This window comes from Salmo salar, chromosome 29 (assembly GCF_965601325.2).
Source record: "Salmo salar chromosome 29, fSalSal1, whole genome shotgun sequence".
Classification (NCBI taxonomy): Eukaryota; Metazoa; Chordata; class Actinopteri; order Salmoniformes; family Salmonidae; genus Salmo; species Salmo salar.
Window position 1 is genome coordinate 34,942,068 of NC_138319.1, and position 15,209 is coordinate 34,957,276.

The window sequence follows — 15,209 nt, forward strand, 5'->3', positions numbered from 1 at the left end:
AGCACATATACATGCCCGTCTGAAGTTTGCCAATGAACATCTGAATGATTCAGAGGACAACTCGGTGAAAGTGTTGTGGTCAGATGAGACGAAAATTGAGCTCTTTGGCATCAACTCAACTCGCCGTGTTTGGAGGAGGAGGAATGCTGCCTATGACCCCAAGAACACCATCTCCACCGTAAAACATGGAGGTGGAAACATTATGCTTTGGGGGTGTTTTTCTGCTAAGGGGACAGGACAACTTCACCGCATCAAAGGGACGATGGACGGGGCCATGTAACGTCAAATCTTGAGGATTTGCCAGGGCATTGAAAGTGGGTTGTGGATGGGTATTCCAGCATGACAATGACCCAAAACACACAGCCAAGGCAACAAAGGAGTGGCTCAAGAAGAAGCACATTAAGGTCCTGGAGTGTCCTAGCCAGTCTCCAGACCTTAATCCCATAGAAAATCTGTGGAGGGAGCTGACGGTTCGAGTTGCCAAACGTCAGCCTCGAAACCTTAATGACTTGGAGAAGATCTGCAAAGAGGAGTGGGACAAAATCCCTCCTGAGATGTGTGCAAACCTGGTGGCCAACTACAAGAAATGTCTGACCTCTGTGATTGCCAACAAGGGTTTTGCCACCAAGTACTAAGTCATGTTTTGCAGAGGGGTCAAATACTTATTTCCCTCATTAAAATGCAAATCATTTTATAACATTTTTGACATGTGTTTTTCTGGATTTTTTTGTTGTTATTCTGTCTCTCACTGTTCAAATAAGCCTACCATTAAAATTATAGACTGATCACTTCTTTGTCAGTGGGCAAACACACAAAATCAGCAGGGGATCAAATACTCCCCCCCCCCCCCCCCACTGTATATAGACAGGTGGACTCCAATCAAATTGTAGAAACAGCTCAAGGATGATCAATGGAAACAGAATGCACCTGAGCTCAATTTCGAGTCTCATAGCAAAGGGTCTGAATACTTATGTAAGTACAGTATTTCTGTTTATCTTTAATAAATTTGCAACAATTTCAAAAAACATGTTTTTGCTTTGTCATTATAGGGTATTTTGTGTAGGTTGATTAAAAAAAAAAAAAAACATTTTTATTTAACTAGACAAGTCAGTTAAGAACAAATTCTTATTTACAATGACGGCCTACACCGGCTTGGACAATGCTGGGCCATTTGTGCGCCGCCCTATGGGACTCCCAAACACGGCCGGTTGTGATACAGTCTGGATTCGAACCAGGTTGTTTGTAGTGACGCCTCTAGCACTGAAGCAACCTTAGACCGCTGCACCACTTGGAAGCCCCAAGTGGTGAGGAAAAACATATATTTAATCCACTTTAGAATAAAGCTGTAACGTAACAAAATGTGGAAAAAGTCAAGGGGTCTTTCCAAATGCACTGTATGAGAGAGAGAGGCTGTAAACACAGGATTGTTATTGCCTTGTTGCCATAGTTACCATAGACGCCATAGATGTATGCCACCATACAGTATACAATACATAGAACAGCTAGAACAACTAAGGATGAGGACCGTGGTGTAAAGTACTTAAGTAAATATACTTTAAATTACTACTTAAGTAGTTTTTTAGGGAATCTGTACTTGACTTTACTATTTATATTTTTTTTACATTTTTACTTTTACTCCACTACATTCCTAAATAAAATTACGTTATTTTTACTCCATATGTCCCTAACAAAAACTGTACCATGGTAATACAATGGGGGAAAAAAAATCATGTTTTTTGTTCACCACCATAGCAGGAAAATACAATGGTTTTTGCATTAGTACCATGGCATTTTCCTGCCATGGTAGTGACCCCAAAACATTAACCATGGTAGCACAATGAAAATGGTTTGTACTAACAGCATGTAGTGAAACATGAAAGCATGGCAGTTGTTTACAATATATTATCATTTTTATTTATTTTTATTTTACCTTTATTTAACTAGGCAAGTCAGTTAAGAACAAATTCTTATTTTCAATGACGGCCTAGGAACAGTGGGTTAACTGCCTTGTTCAGGGGCAGAACGACAGATGGCCTGTGTCCCATTATGGTCTGTGTCCCACCGTTTTTCGGGTAAAGTGACCAAAAACGTAGTAATTTATGGTACTCACATAATGCAACATTGACTACTCACTCTGCAATGGCAAAGCATAGGCTGAGTACTCTCTTGAACCCCTTAAAACTCATAGTGAAAAACCAGAACACACATGGTCTAGTAGTGTAGTGTACCCTCTTAAACCTTGGAATCTGGTGAGAAGAATAAAGGCAGTCAAAACCTTGAAGATTTTAAATAGTTAGTTTATCTGATGCTTTTTTCTTACAGTAAATACAGTTTTCAGTTGGCGCACTCTCATTCAACTGACTTGGCTGTTCTTGTACAATTCTAAATAGCCAACATACTAAAAAACTATTTGTAAAAAGGTATTAATTATCATCTTATCTCATAGATACATTTTGATCATGTAATTCTCAACAAATCCCTAAAAACTCAAGTTACAATGTTTCCCTTTGTTTACACTCTGTATGAATGTTCCTTGGTCCTGTCGCCATGACTACGACCAACGACAGGCTTGCTTGACTGGAGCTTACTTTAGCCGCCGTTAGCTTCTATGCTAACAGGCCATTATAAATTAATTAAACTATCAAAACATCATCAAAAATGACAAATATTATATCATTACATTCCGCTTAACTTGGTGTTTCATATCCTATGCTTTATAAGTTTCTCACCGTGATGATAATATTTCATTTATCTGGTGTGTCTTTCTTCAGTTGACTCTCATTCAACTGACTCACTGTCTAGGCAGGTTACCACGAGAGTGAGAGCGCATGAAGCAACCACTAGAGAGGGAGCTTGTGGCTCCCTCTGCTGGCCGAAACAAGCGCAACACCCCCTGACTATAAATACTGTAAAATATGACAAAATGCAAAAGATTAGGCTACCATATATACTACTAATATGGAGTTGGTCCCCTTTTGCTGCTAAACAGTCTCTACTATTCTGGGAAGGCTTTCCACTAGATGTTGGAACATTGCTGCGGGGACTTGCTTCTATTCAGCCACAAGAGCATTAGTGAGGCCTGGCTCGCAGTCGGCGTTCCAATTCATCCCAAAGATGTTTGGTGGGGTTGAGGTCAGGGCTCTGTGCAGGCGAGTCAAGTTCTTCCACACCGATCTCAACAAACCATTTCTGTATAGACCTCGCTTTGTGCACGGGGCCATTGTCATGCTGGAACAGGAAAGGGCCTTCCCAAACTGTTGCCACAAAGGTGGAAGCACAAAATTGTGTAGAATGTAATTGTATGCTGTAGCGTTAATATTTCCCTTCACTGGAACTAAGGGTCCTAGCCCCCCAAAAATAAAAACAGCCCCAGAACATTATTCCTCCTCTAACAAACTTTAGAAGGGCTTTATGAAGAAGGGCTTTATAAATACATTTGATTGATTGATAGATACAGTTGGCACTATGCATTCAGGCAGGCAGCGTTTTCCTGGCATCTGCCAAACCCAGATTCGTCCTTCGGACTGCCAGATGGTGAAGCGTGATTCATCACTCCATTTCATGAAGCTCCCGACAAACCGTTATTGCGCTGACGTTGCTTCCAAAGGCAGTTTGGAACTCTGTAATGAGTGTTGTGTGGCCTGCCACTTCGCGGCTGAGCCTATGTTGCTCCTAGACGTTTCCACTTCACAATAACAACACTTAAAGTTGTCCAGGGCAGCTCCAGCAGGGCAGAAATTTGACCAACTGACTTGCTGGAAAGGTGGCATCCTATGACAGTGCCACATTTAAAGTCACTGAGCTCTTCAGTATGGCCATTCTACTGCCAATGTTTGTCTATGGAGATTGCATGGCCGTGTGCTCGATTTTATACACCTGTCAGCAACGGGTGTGGCTGAAATAGCCAAATCCACTAATTTTAAGGGGTGTCCACATACTTTTGTATATATAGTGTATCTTACATTCTCCTACATTTCAGGTTGGCAACACAGGGAACCCAAACATGAGAAGAAAACTGTACTATTAATACAGAAAGTATTAATTTCACAGCAACTATGTCCCGTTTTCTTTGACGTTACAAACCAACAATAGTAGCCTGCCTCTGACTTTATCAAAAACTTTCCCGTACTGGTGTATAAATTCATCAATATTATACCATCCGACGACCATGGGGGGTTTATTAATGTAATGCATTATACTTATGGCAACGCACAATTAATAAAGATGGTATTTATGATAATTATTGGTATAATTTATTATAATTGTGTGTTACCATGGTGGAATGCATAATGCAGGTTAAAACCATGCTATGTCCATGATCCACGTCTATACCATGGTATAAATATTGCAATACCATGGTAATATTTATGTACAATGGCAGTACCACGGTATTACCGTTATACTTCAAAGCTAAAACCATGGTACATTTCCTTGATTCAGACTACACCATGGTATAAGTGAAAGTACCATAGTAGTACCATGGTACATTTTTGTAAGGGATTTTCCTTGACACCCAAAAGACCTTGTTACATTTTGAATACTTAGCAGGACAGGAAAAGGGTCCAATTCATGCACTTATCAAGATAACATCCCTGGGCATCCCTACTGCCTCTGATCTGGCGGATTCACTAAACAGAGAACATCCCTGGTCATCCCTACTGCCTCTGATCTGGAGGACTCACTAAACAGAGAACATCCCTGGTCATCCCTACTGCCTCTGATCTGGAGGACTCACTAAACAGAGAACATCCCTGGTCATCCCTACTGCCTCTGATCTGGAGGACTCACTAAACAGAGAACATCCCTGGTCATCCCTACTGCCTCTGATCTGGAGGATTCACTAAACAGAGAACATCCCTGGTCACCCCTACTGCCCCTGATCTGGAGGACTCACTAAACAGAGAACATCCCTGGTCATCCCTACTGCCTCTGATCTGGAGGACTCACTAAACAGAGAACATCCCTGGTCATCCCTAATGCCTCTGATCTGGAGGACTCACTAAACAGAGAACATCCCTGGTCATCCCTACTGCCTCTGATCTGGAGGATTCACTAAACAGAGAACATCCCTGGTCATCCCTACTGCCTCTGATCTGGAGGATTCACTAAACAGAGAACATCCCTAGTCATCCCTACTGCCTCCGATCTGGCGGCTTCACTAAACAGAGAACATCCCTGGTCATCCCTACTGCCTCTTATCTGGCAGATTCACTAAACAGAGAACATCCCTGGTCATCCCTACTGCCTCCGATCTGGCGGATTCACTAAACAGAGAACATCCCTGGTCATCCCTACTGCCTCAGATCTGGAGGATTCACTAAACAGAGAACATCCCTGGTCATCCCTACTGCCTCCGATCTGGAGGATTCACTAAACATAGAACATCCCTGGTCATCCCTACTGCCTCTTATCTGGCAGATTCACTAAACATATCCTTCATTTGTAAATTGTCTGAGTGTTGGAAAGTGCTCCTAGCTATCTGTACATTTTAAAAACAATAAAATTGTGCTGTCTGGTTTGCTTAATATAAAGAACTTGAAATTATTTTTACTTTTGATACTTAAGTATATTTAAAAACAAATACTTTTAGACTTTTACTCAAGTAGTATTTTACTGAGCGACTTTCACTTTTACCTGAGTCATTTTTATTAAGGTTCTTTACTTTTACTCAAGTATGACAATTGGGTACTTTTTCCACCACTGGATAAGGAAGGCTCAGGTAATTGTGTCTCGATGCTAAAAACCATGGTCAATGGAAAACCTCCATGGAAATAGCTTATAGTCCAGGATTAAGATCAATCTGTTTCCAGGAGACCACCCTATAGTATAATGTTCAGCTACTGTACATGTCAGCTGTGTAGACTGTCAGTGGAGGCTGCTGAGGGGAGGACGACTCATAATAATGCCTGGAAAGGAGCGAATGGAATGGCATCAAACACATGGAAACCATGGAAACCATGTGTTTGATGTTGTGGATACCTTTCCACATACCTCCCCAATTAAGGTACCACCAACCTCCTGTGCTGTCTATATTAGAATCAGAGTGAGGTAGCCTGGGTCATCATATTCTGTTTGGTTGAGATGAGCAGTGGCAGTAAATAGGTCTGTTTGGCTACACCTGGGTATCAAGGTCAGGGAGAGAGGGGGAAGGGAGAGAGAGAGGGAGAGGAGGGATAGAGAGAGGGAGGGGGGGAGGGAGAGAGAGGGGGAGAGAGGTGGGAGAGAGGGGGAGGGGATATAGAGAGGGAAAGGGGGGAGGGGAGCGGAGGGGGAGAGAGGGAAAGGGGGGAGGGGAGGGAGAGGGGATAGAGAGGGGAAGGGAGAGATGATAGAGAGGGAGAGGGGGAGGGGAGAGGGAGAGGGGGACAGAGAGAGGGGGAGAGAGAGGGAAAGGGAGACAGAGAGAGGGGGAGAGAGAGGGAAAGGGGATAGAGACGGGGGAGAGAGGGAAAGGGGGGAGGGAGGGAGAGAGAGGGGAAGGGAGAGGGGATAGAGGGAGGAGAGAGAGGGGAGGGGAGGAAGAGAGAGGGGGGAGAGAGGTGGGAGAGAGGGAAAGGGGGAGGGGATATAGAGAGGGAAAGGGGAGAGGGAGAGGGGGACAGAGAGAGGGGTAAGGAGAGAGAGGGAAAGGGGGAGGGGATAGAGAGCATTGGAGAATCCAATCATTTCATCTGTTAAGTGATTGTGTGTTAAAGGTAGACTCAGCGATTTGACATAGATACAGAAAGTAAACAGACCAACTAGAGTGTTGAAGCACTAGGCTCAATTTCTTTACTGTTTTTGGTCCCCTGGCTTCCAGGCTGTAACAGTGTGAAGAGAACCCATGCACCTGCACAGATACGGGCTGTGTGAGAGTGAAGTCTTGCATCTTGCTCCTTTCAATATCTGCGGTGCTTCTCGAAGCAAAATATTGAAAGGATTATAGCTATAATATAGCTTTAATTAATTGCCTAAAATAGCGGTATGATAATCCGATGCAATAATCCCGATCGCTGTGTGTTGGGCCAGCTATCATTAGCTGATGAGACTAATACATTCTAGGCAGCTCACGAACACACACACACACATGCATACACACACACAGCCCTCCTACCCCCTCCCTTCCTGCACACATAGTCTATTATTCTGCATCCTCCCCGCTCCATCCCGCCCTCCCCGGGGTTGCTAAGGCCCTCCTCATCCACCCTGGTATCCAGGATACAGAGACACACTCAACATCCAGATTGGTTGTGTGGCTCCAGGCGGACCCCGGCACCATTTGAGAGAGAGAGAGAGAGAGAGAGAGAGAGAGAGAGAGAGAGAGAGAGAGAGAGAGAGAGAGAGAGAGAGAGAGAGGAGAGAGAGAGAGAGAGAGAGAGAGAGAGAGAGAGAGAGAGAGAGAGAGAGAGAGAGAGAGAGAGAGAGAGAGAGAGAGAGAGAGAGAGAGAGAGAGAGAGAGGAGAGAGAGAGAGAGAGAGAGAGAGAGAGAGAGAGAGAAGAGAGAGAGAGAGAGAGAGAGAGAGAGAGAGAGAGAGAGAGAGAGAGAGAGAGAGAGAGAGAGAGAGAGAGAGAGAGAGAGAGAGAGAGAGAGAGAGAGAGAGCGAGCATTGGCTTTGTCATTCATCATTCATGCTAATAAAAGCTAATGTGAAAAAAGAAAAGGGCTGCCATGTTAGAGGGGAGCAAATAGCTGTGTGGACGTAACGCAGCCACGGGGGAACGACAGAAGAGGACGGGGTAAGAGAGAAACTCAATGAATGTAATAAGAAAGCTGCAGCATCAGCTCTACCTCACATCCTGAAGACGTAGAGTCAGAGAGGAAGAGAGAGGACGCGGAAAACAGAGAGAGGGAGAGAGAAGTGCTCAGACACAGGCGGTGAGGCGTCGCGGTGAAGCGGTACGAGGGGAGAGTGGCGGAGAGGAAGAGAGAGGCAGAAGACAGCCTGGCCGGGGTAGTAGTGAAGGAGGAGAAGAAGAGGAGGGGGGAGGGGTGAGGGCCCTGCCGGGGCCTATGTCATGGCTCGCGGCGGTGGCGCTCACCGTGCCCGGCAACGTTTGGGCGTCCTCAACACCTTGCTACGCTGCAACCTCCACCGCGAGACTCAGAAGGTGGTGGTCTTCATGATCATGATGCTGCTCGTCATCATCAACATAGTGCTCATGTTCCTCCTGGCTTTCCAGTAGACAGACACACCGACGACACACTCACACACTCACACACACACCATCAACCAAGGAAGAGAGAGAGGGGGAGGAGAGGGGGAGGTGGAGATCCCCCTGGTGTGGATGGGAGCCCAGGATAAGAGGAGGTGATCACAGGTAAAGCAAACCGATGGATGATTTAGACTGGTGATGATGCTAAACCCAGCACCAACACAGTTCAGGGATTATATGATAGGAACTGCTTAGCCCAGCACCAACACAGTTCAGGGATTATATTAAATAGGAACTTCTTAGCCCAGCACAAACACAGTTCAGGGATTATATTAAATAGGAACTTCTTAGCCCAGCACCAACACAGTTCAGGGATTATATTAAATAGGAACTTCTTAGCCCAGCACCAACACAGTTCAGGGATTATATTAAATAGGAACTTCTTAGCCCAGCACCAACACAGTTCAGGGATTATATGATAGGAACTTCTTAGTCCAGCACCAACACAGTTCAGGGGTTTATGATAGGAACTTCTTAGCCCAGCACCAACACAGTTCAGGGATTATATGATAGGAACTGCTTAGCCCAGCGCCAACACAATTCAGGGATTATATGATAGGAACTGCTTAGCCCAGCGCCAACACAATTCAGGGATTATATGATAGGAACTTCTTAGCCCAGCACCAACACAGTTCAGGGATTATATGATAGGAACTACTTAGCCCAGCACCATGTGTGAGGGACAGGTTAGCTAGCTTGCACCATGGGGGTTGTTGACATCATGAACGGTAGCAAATACTCTGCCCTGTACGTGTTGTACATGTCTGGTCCGTAGTTAAGTGTTTTTCTGTGTTGTGAATAGAAAGTGTGGGAGAAGAAGAGACCACAGTCCTTGGTAGCGAGCCGTGTCGGTGGCACTGTATTATCCTCAAAGCGGACAAAGAAGGTGTTTAGTTTATTTGGAAGCAAGACGTCGATGTCCGTGACCTGGCTGGTTTTCTTTTTGTAGTCCGTGATTGTCTTGGAGCTTTGCCGTGAGGGGTGACGAGGCAGCTCAGGACAGGGACAGGTTTGAAGCTGAGGCTGGCCCATGGGGTGATGAGAGGGGCAGTACCATGGCCCAGAGCAGTAGTACCATGGCCCAGGGCAGTAGTACCATGGCCCAGGGCTGCAGTACTGTGGCCCAGGGCTACTGATAAGGAGTCACACAGGAAGAAGTGCCCTGTTTACATCCACCACCTGGCAGAGATGCACTCACATTGGAGTGTGTGTGTATGTTTGGATTCTTCCTCTATTTTCCCTCTGTATACAAACTCATATTGATATTCCAGTACAACTAATACTAGAATATTATGTCTTTAACCTGGTTCACGTGATAAATATCTACTGTCAATGAAAGGAGATATTCTGGTGTTTAGTTGTATAATGATGGCAGGATCAGTAGAGGAGAGAATAGATTTGTGGGGGCATGTCGCCTAGCAACAGGGCCATAGTCCCCCTCACCGTGATGATGGATCTATAGCAGGGAGACACAGATCATCTTAGCCCAAAGAATAGACATAGAAATAGACATATAGATCACCGTAGCCCACAGAATAGACATAGAAATAGACACATAGGCTAAGTGATATCATAATATGATCTATGTTTGACAGTAGAGCTGGGCCTATGGAGAAAAATATTTATCACGATAAATTGACGGAATTAATGCGATAATGATAAATTGAACAATAAGTTTAGAACATCAATATGCACCGCAGTTTTTTTTATTTACCCTTTTAACTAGTACTAGCCATCGATTGTCCCATTAACAATAACACATATTAGTGTCATGACTGTCCTGTGAGGATCCAAATAGGTCAGATCAGGTTTGCAATTACTGACATGAACCAGACCCCCTCTCATTCGCAGGAACTGGTGGGGTTTAACAACTCACGGTGCCCTGTTGTAAATCAAGGTAGAACATTCAGCTCTCCCTCTCCAATGTTCACCAGGTGAATGTCTTTTGTTTCAACAGACCTTTTCCCGCTGAAACTCTTAACATGTTCTAAAGCGAATACTGGAACAATATTTCGAACATAGAACGTGGAGAATGGTCAGAGGCGATCTATAGAACACTAATGTCATTTGGTTTGTTATTTTGTGATGTCATTAAAAATGTTATGAAGGAAATACTGTAACTTGGAAAGTATATCCACTACATGGACGAAGATTCCATCCTATGCGTTGTGCACGTAATATGAAAATGATGAAAGTGTTTTTGTTAACCTCTCTAGGGTACGTGGGACGAAAACGTCCCACACTCTTCAACAGCCAGTGACAAATCAGAGCGCCAAATATAAAACCACAAAATGTCATAATTCAAAGTTCTCAAACAAAGGACTATTTTACACCATTTGAAAGATAAGACTCTCGTTAATCTAACCACATTGTCCGATTTCAAAAAGGCTTTACAGCGAAAACAAAACATTAGATTATGTCAGGAGAGTATCCTGCCAAAAATAATCACACAGCCATTTTCAAAGCAAGCATATATGTCACAAAAACCAAAACTAAATGCAGCACTAACCTTTGATGATCTTCATCAGATGACACTCCTAGGACATTATGTTATACAATACATGCATGTTTTGTTCAATCAAGTTCATATTTATATCAAAAAACAGCTTTTTACATTAGCATATGATGTTCAGAACTACCATACCCACCGCAAACTTCTACTTCAACAACAAATGTTGTTTTGGTTCAAAATAATCCATAGTTATATTGAAATACCTCCATTTTGTTTGTGCGTTCAGGTCAGTATCCGAAGGGTGTCGCGCGAGCGCATTTCGTGACAAAAAAATTCTAAATATTCCATTACCGTACTTCGAAGCATGTCAAACGCTGTTTAAAATCTATTTTTATGTTATTTTTCTAGTAAAATAGCGATAATATTCCAACCGGGTGACGTTGTATTCATTCAAAGTGTGAAAGGAAAAAATGGAGAATTCACATGAACGCGCATCTCCAGTGTCACTGTTCACTGCCTGACCACTCACAAAATCTCCTGCTGTTTTTCGCCCAGAGACAGGAGCGACGTCATTCCACTTTCTGGCGCCTTTTGAGAGCCAATGGAAGCCTTAGAAAATGTCACGTTACAGCAGAATTGCTGTGTTTTCGATAGAGATGCCACAGAAGGAGAACAAATTGTCAGACAGGGCACTTCCTGTATGGAATCTTCTCAGGTTTTGGCCTGCCATATGAGTTCTGTTATACTCACAGACACCATTCAAACAGTTTTAGAAACTTTAGAGTGTTTTCTATCCAAATCTACTAATTATATGCATATTCTCGTTTCTGGGAAAGAGTCGTAACCAGTTTAAATCGGGTACGTTTTTTTATCCGGCCGTGCAAATACTGCCCCCTAGCCCTAACAGGTTAAGAGAGGGATATGATTTTAGGATCCATAAGAGATCTTTTTTTTTTACATAAACTTTGCACAGTGACAAGTCACGCACCTGAGTGAGGTCAGAGACCTGAGCATGTCAGCCTGACGGAACCGCTACTTTTGAACAAACTGTATAAAATGATGGGTTAAGAATTAACATACCAGACCAGATATACGTAGAGCTGCAGCTACACGTTAAAAGTGGTCTGAATATCAACACGAGGTAGAGACGATAAATTCACCTCTCTGACAATCACTGATACGGCTGATTTGCTGTCCTAAGTAAAGTATCTAGAAAAGTGAATTTAAGGGGGACCATTCTACTACTCTTCTCAAACCATCATATTACACTACTCTCATCACCCCACTGGGAACCATCGACACAGTTGGCTAGCATATTTTCAAAGAGGTATCTTCCAGAGCAAATGGAAGGAAAATCAACTCTGTAGTTCTGTTCAGGACTACACGACAAGTCACCAGATTCCGGACAACTGCAAAGAAGAACAATAGTAGAAGTCTTGTTGGAACCCTTTTGGACAATCAGAGCCTTACAAGCGTGCCGCGAAAAGGCCCAAACCCCTTTCCAAGGCTGCCCGTTTCCGAGAGAGAGACACAGCTAAACAAGGCATCTCACGTAAATAAATTCATGATTTCTTACTCCAAGCGGGCGGCGGTTCGTGTGCAAAGTATAGGAGTACTATTAGTGAGAGTAGTTTCAGGAGAAACAGGAGATAGACTCGTGTCCTGTCCAGTGGGTGCACTGGTACTTCAAGCTGCCTCATGCTACAGAAACAGGAAATAGGCTCCTGCTTTATGGGCCAATCGGACAAGGCGTACTACTATAATGCCAGCACGATGTTGACGCAGTAGTTTGTATGTCTGTGTGTACATGTACAGTTGAAGTCAGAAGTTTACATACACTTAGGTTGGAGTCATTAAAACTAGTTTTTCAACCACTCCACACATTTCTTGTTAAAAAACTATAGTTTTGGCAAGTCGGTTAAGACATCTACTTTGTGCATGACGCAAGTAATTTTTCCAACAATTGTTTACAGACAGATTATTTCACTTATAATTCACTGTGTCACAGTGTATGTAAACTCATAAGTTTACATACACTAAGTTGACTGTGCCTTTAAACAGCTTGGAAAATTCCAGAAAATTATGTCATGGCTTTAGAAGCTTCTGATAGGCTAATTGACATAATTTGAGTCAATTGGAGGTGTACCTGTGGATGTATTTCAAGGCCTACCTTCAAACTCAGTGCCTCTTTGCTTGACATCATGGGAAAATCAAAAGAAATCAGCCAAGACCTCAGATAATAAATTGTAGACCTCCACAAGTCTGGTTCATCCTTGGGAGCAATTTCCAAACGTCTGAAGGTACCACGTTCATCTGTACAAACAATAGTACGCAAGTATAAACACCATGGGACCACACAGCCGTCATACCGCTCAGGAAGGAGACGCGTTCTGTCTCCTAGAGATTAACGTATTTTGGTGCAAAAAGTATAAATGAATTCCAGAACAACAGCAAAGGACCTTGTAAAGATGCTGTAGGAAACAGGTACAAAAGTATCTATATCCACAGTAAAACAAGTCCTATATCGATATAACCTGAAAGGCCGCTCAGCAAGGAAGAAGCCATTGCTCCAAAACCACCATAAAAAAGCCAGACTACGGTTTACAACTGCACATGGGGACAAAGATCGTACTTTTTGGAGAAATGTCCTCTGGTCTGATGAAACAAAAATAGAACTGTTTGGCCATAATGACCATCGTTATGTTTGGAGGATAAAGGGGGAGGCTTGCAAGCTGAAGAACACCATCCCAACCGTGAAGCACGGGGGTGGCAGCATCATATTGTGGGGTGCTTTGCTACAGGAGGGACTGGTGCACTTCACAAAATAGATGGCATCATGAGGAAAGAAGATTATGTGGATATATTGAAGCAACATCTCAAGACATCAGTCAGGAAGTTAAAGCTTGGTCGCAAATGGGTCTTCCAAATGGACAGTGACCCCAAGGATACTTCCAAAGTTGTGGAAAATGGCTTAAGGACAACAAAGTCAAGGAATTTAAGTGGCCATCACAAAGCCCTGACCTCACCCTATAGAAAATGTGTGGGCAGAACTGAAAAAGCGTGTGTGTGAGCAAGGAGGCCTACAAACCTGACTCAGTTACACCAGCTCTGTCAGGAGGAATGGGTCAACATTCACCCAACTTATTGTGGGAAGCTTGTGGAAGGTTACCCGAAACGTTTGACCCAAGTTAACCAATTTAAAGGCAATGCTCCCAAAAACTAATTGAGTGTATGTAAACTTCTGACCCACTGGGAATGTGATGAAAGAAATAAAAGCTGAAATAAATCATTCTCTCTACTATTATTCTGACATTTCACATTCTTAAAATAAAGTGGTGATCCTAACTGACCTAAAATGGGGAATTCTTACTAGGATTAAATGTCAGGAATTGTGAAAAACTGAGTTTAAATGTATTTGGCTAAGGTGTATGTAAACTTCCCACTTCAACTGTACATGTGTGTATGTGACAGTGTGAAATATGATGATTGTAGTACATTTATCAGGCTCTTTGGCTCTCTCTTTCTCTCATTCTCTCCACATTGATCTCTGTCAAGCCCCTCTCAGTCTCAGTGGCTTGGCTCAACAGAATCAATGCTTTCCACTCAGGACCTGACCCAGTTAGCTTAGCTAACGCAGTAGCGGAAAGATGATTATGTCGTGTCTGTGCTAAAATGTAGCCTACAGAGTAGAAACATTGTTGTTACAAAGTCATCATTTCTGGGTTGAAACGACATTGTAAACATTGTACACCTTGTCTGTGGTGAATAGTAGTCATGTTTCAGAGTCGTGTGTTGTAGTTTAGTGATACTGTACAGCCCTATTACATCATACTGTAAATCATGCATGTCTACTCTCTCCATCAGCTTCTCTGCTTTCCAGTGAGGTTACTTATAAACTGGTTTTACAAAGTCATCCATGCTGGATGACTAACGTCCAGAGGAGTTCCAGACCACCTGACCAGGGAAACCTCCAGCACCCATAGTTAGCCCATAACTAGAGTTTTTCCTGATCAGAATTGTTTAAAAAGTTTAGAAACCTTGTTTACCTTGTAATACAATGTCGTACATTTTTTATTAGGTCACCATGAAATCCTCCCATACTGATCTGTGTTGTCCCGTCTGCCTTGTCTGTTTGTCTGTCCCTGTCTGTCTGTCTGTCCCTGTCTGTCTGTTTGTCTGTCCCTGTCTGTCTGTCCCTCCCCAGCTGATTAGTGACGGGAGCTGTGTGTACGCCGAGGCCCTGTGGGACCATGTCACTATGGACGACCAGGAGCTGGGCTTCAAGGCAGGGGATGTCATCGAGGTAGTGGATGCCACCAACAAAGAGTGGTGGTGGGGACGCATCCTGGACAGTGAGGGCTGGTTCCCAGCCAGCTTCGTCCGGGTAAGAATCTAACTCTACATCTCTATCTCTATCTCTCTCTCTCTCTCTCTCTCTCCCTCTCTCGGGAACTGAGGACAACAGAAATGAATTACTCTCTCTTACTTATCTTTGATATATATTATTGCTAGGGTTGTAAGTGCTGCAGTTGTCCCCCCCAAAATTCTGCATCTAAACTTTAGT

The 15,209-nt window shown here is 43.5% G+C and overlaps 1 protein-coding gene across 2 annotated transcripts in view; it reads left to right on the forward strand.

The window, feature by feature from the left end:
- arhg4 (Rho guanine nucleotide exchange factor 4) overlaps window positions 1–15,209 on the forward strand; it is a 133,895-nt gene that overhangs the window by 112,023 nt on the left and 6,663 nt on the right. For both annotated transcript variants that reach the window (XM_014181751.3, NM_001173620.1), the window contains 1 exon segment: window positions 14,850–15,029. In XM_014181751.3, coding sequence (XP_014037226.3) covers window positions 14,850–15,029 — 180 coding nt within the window.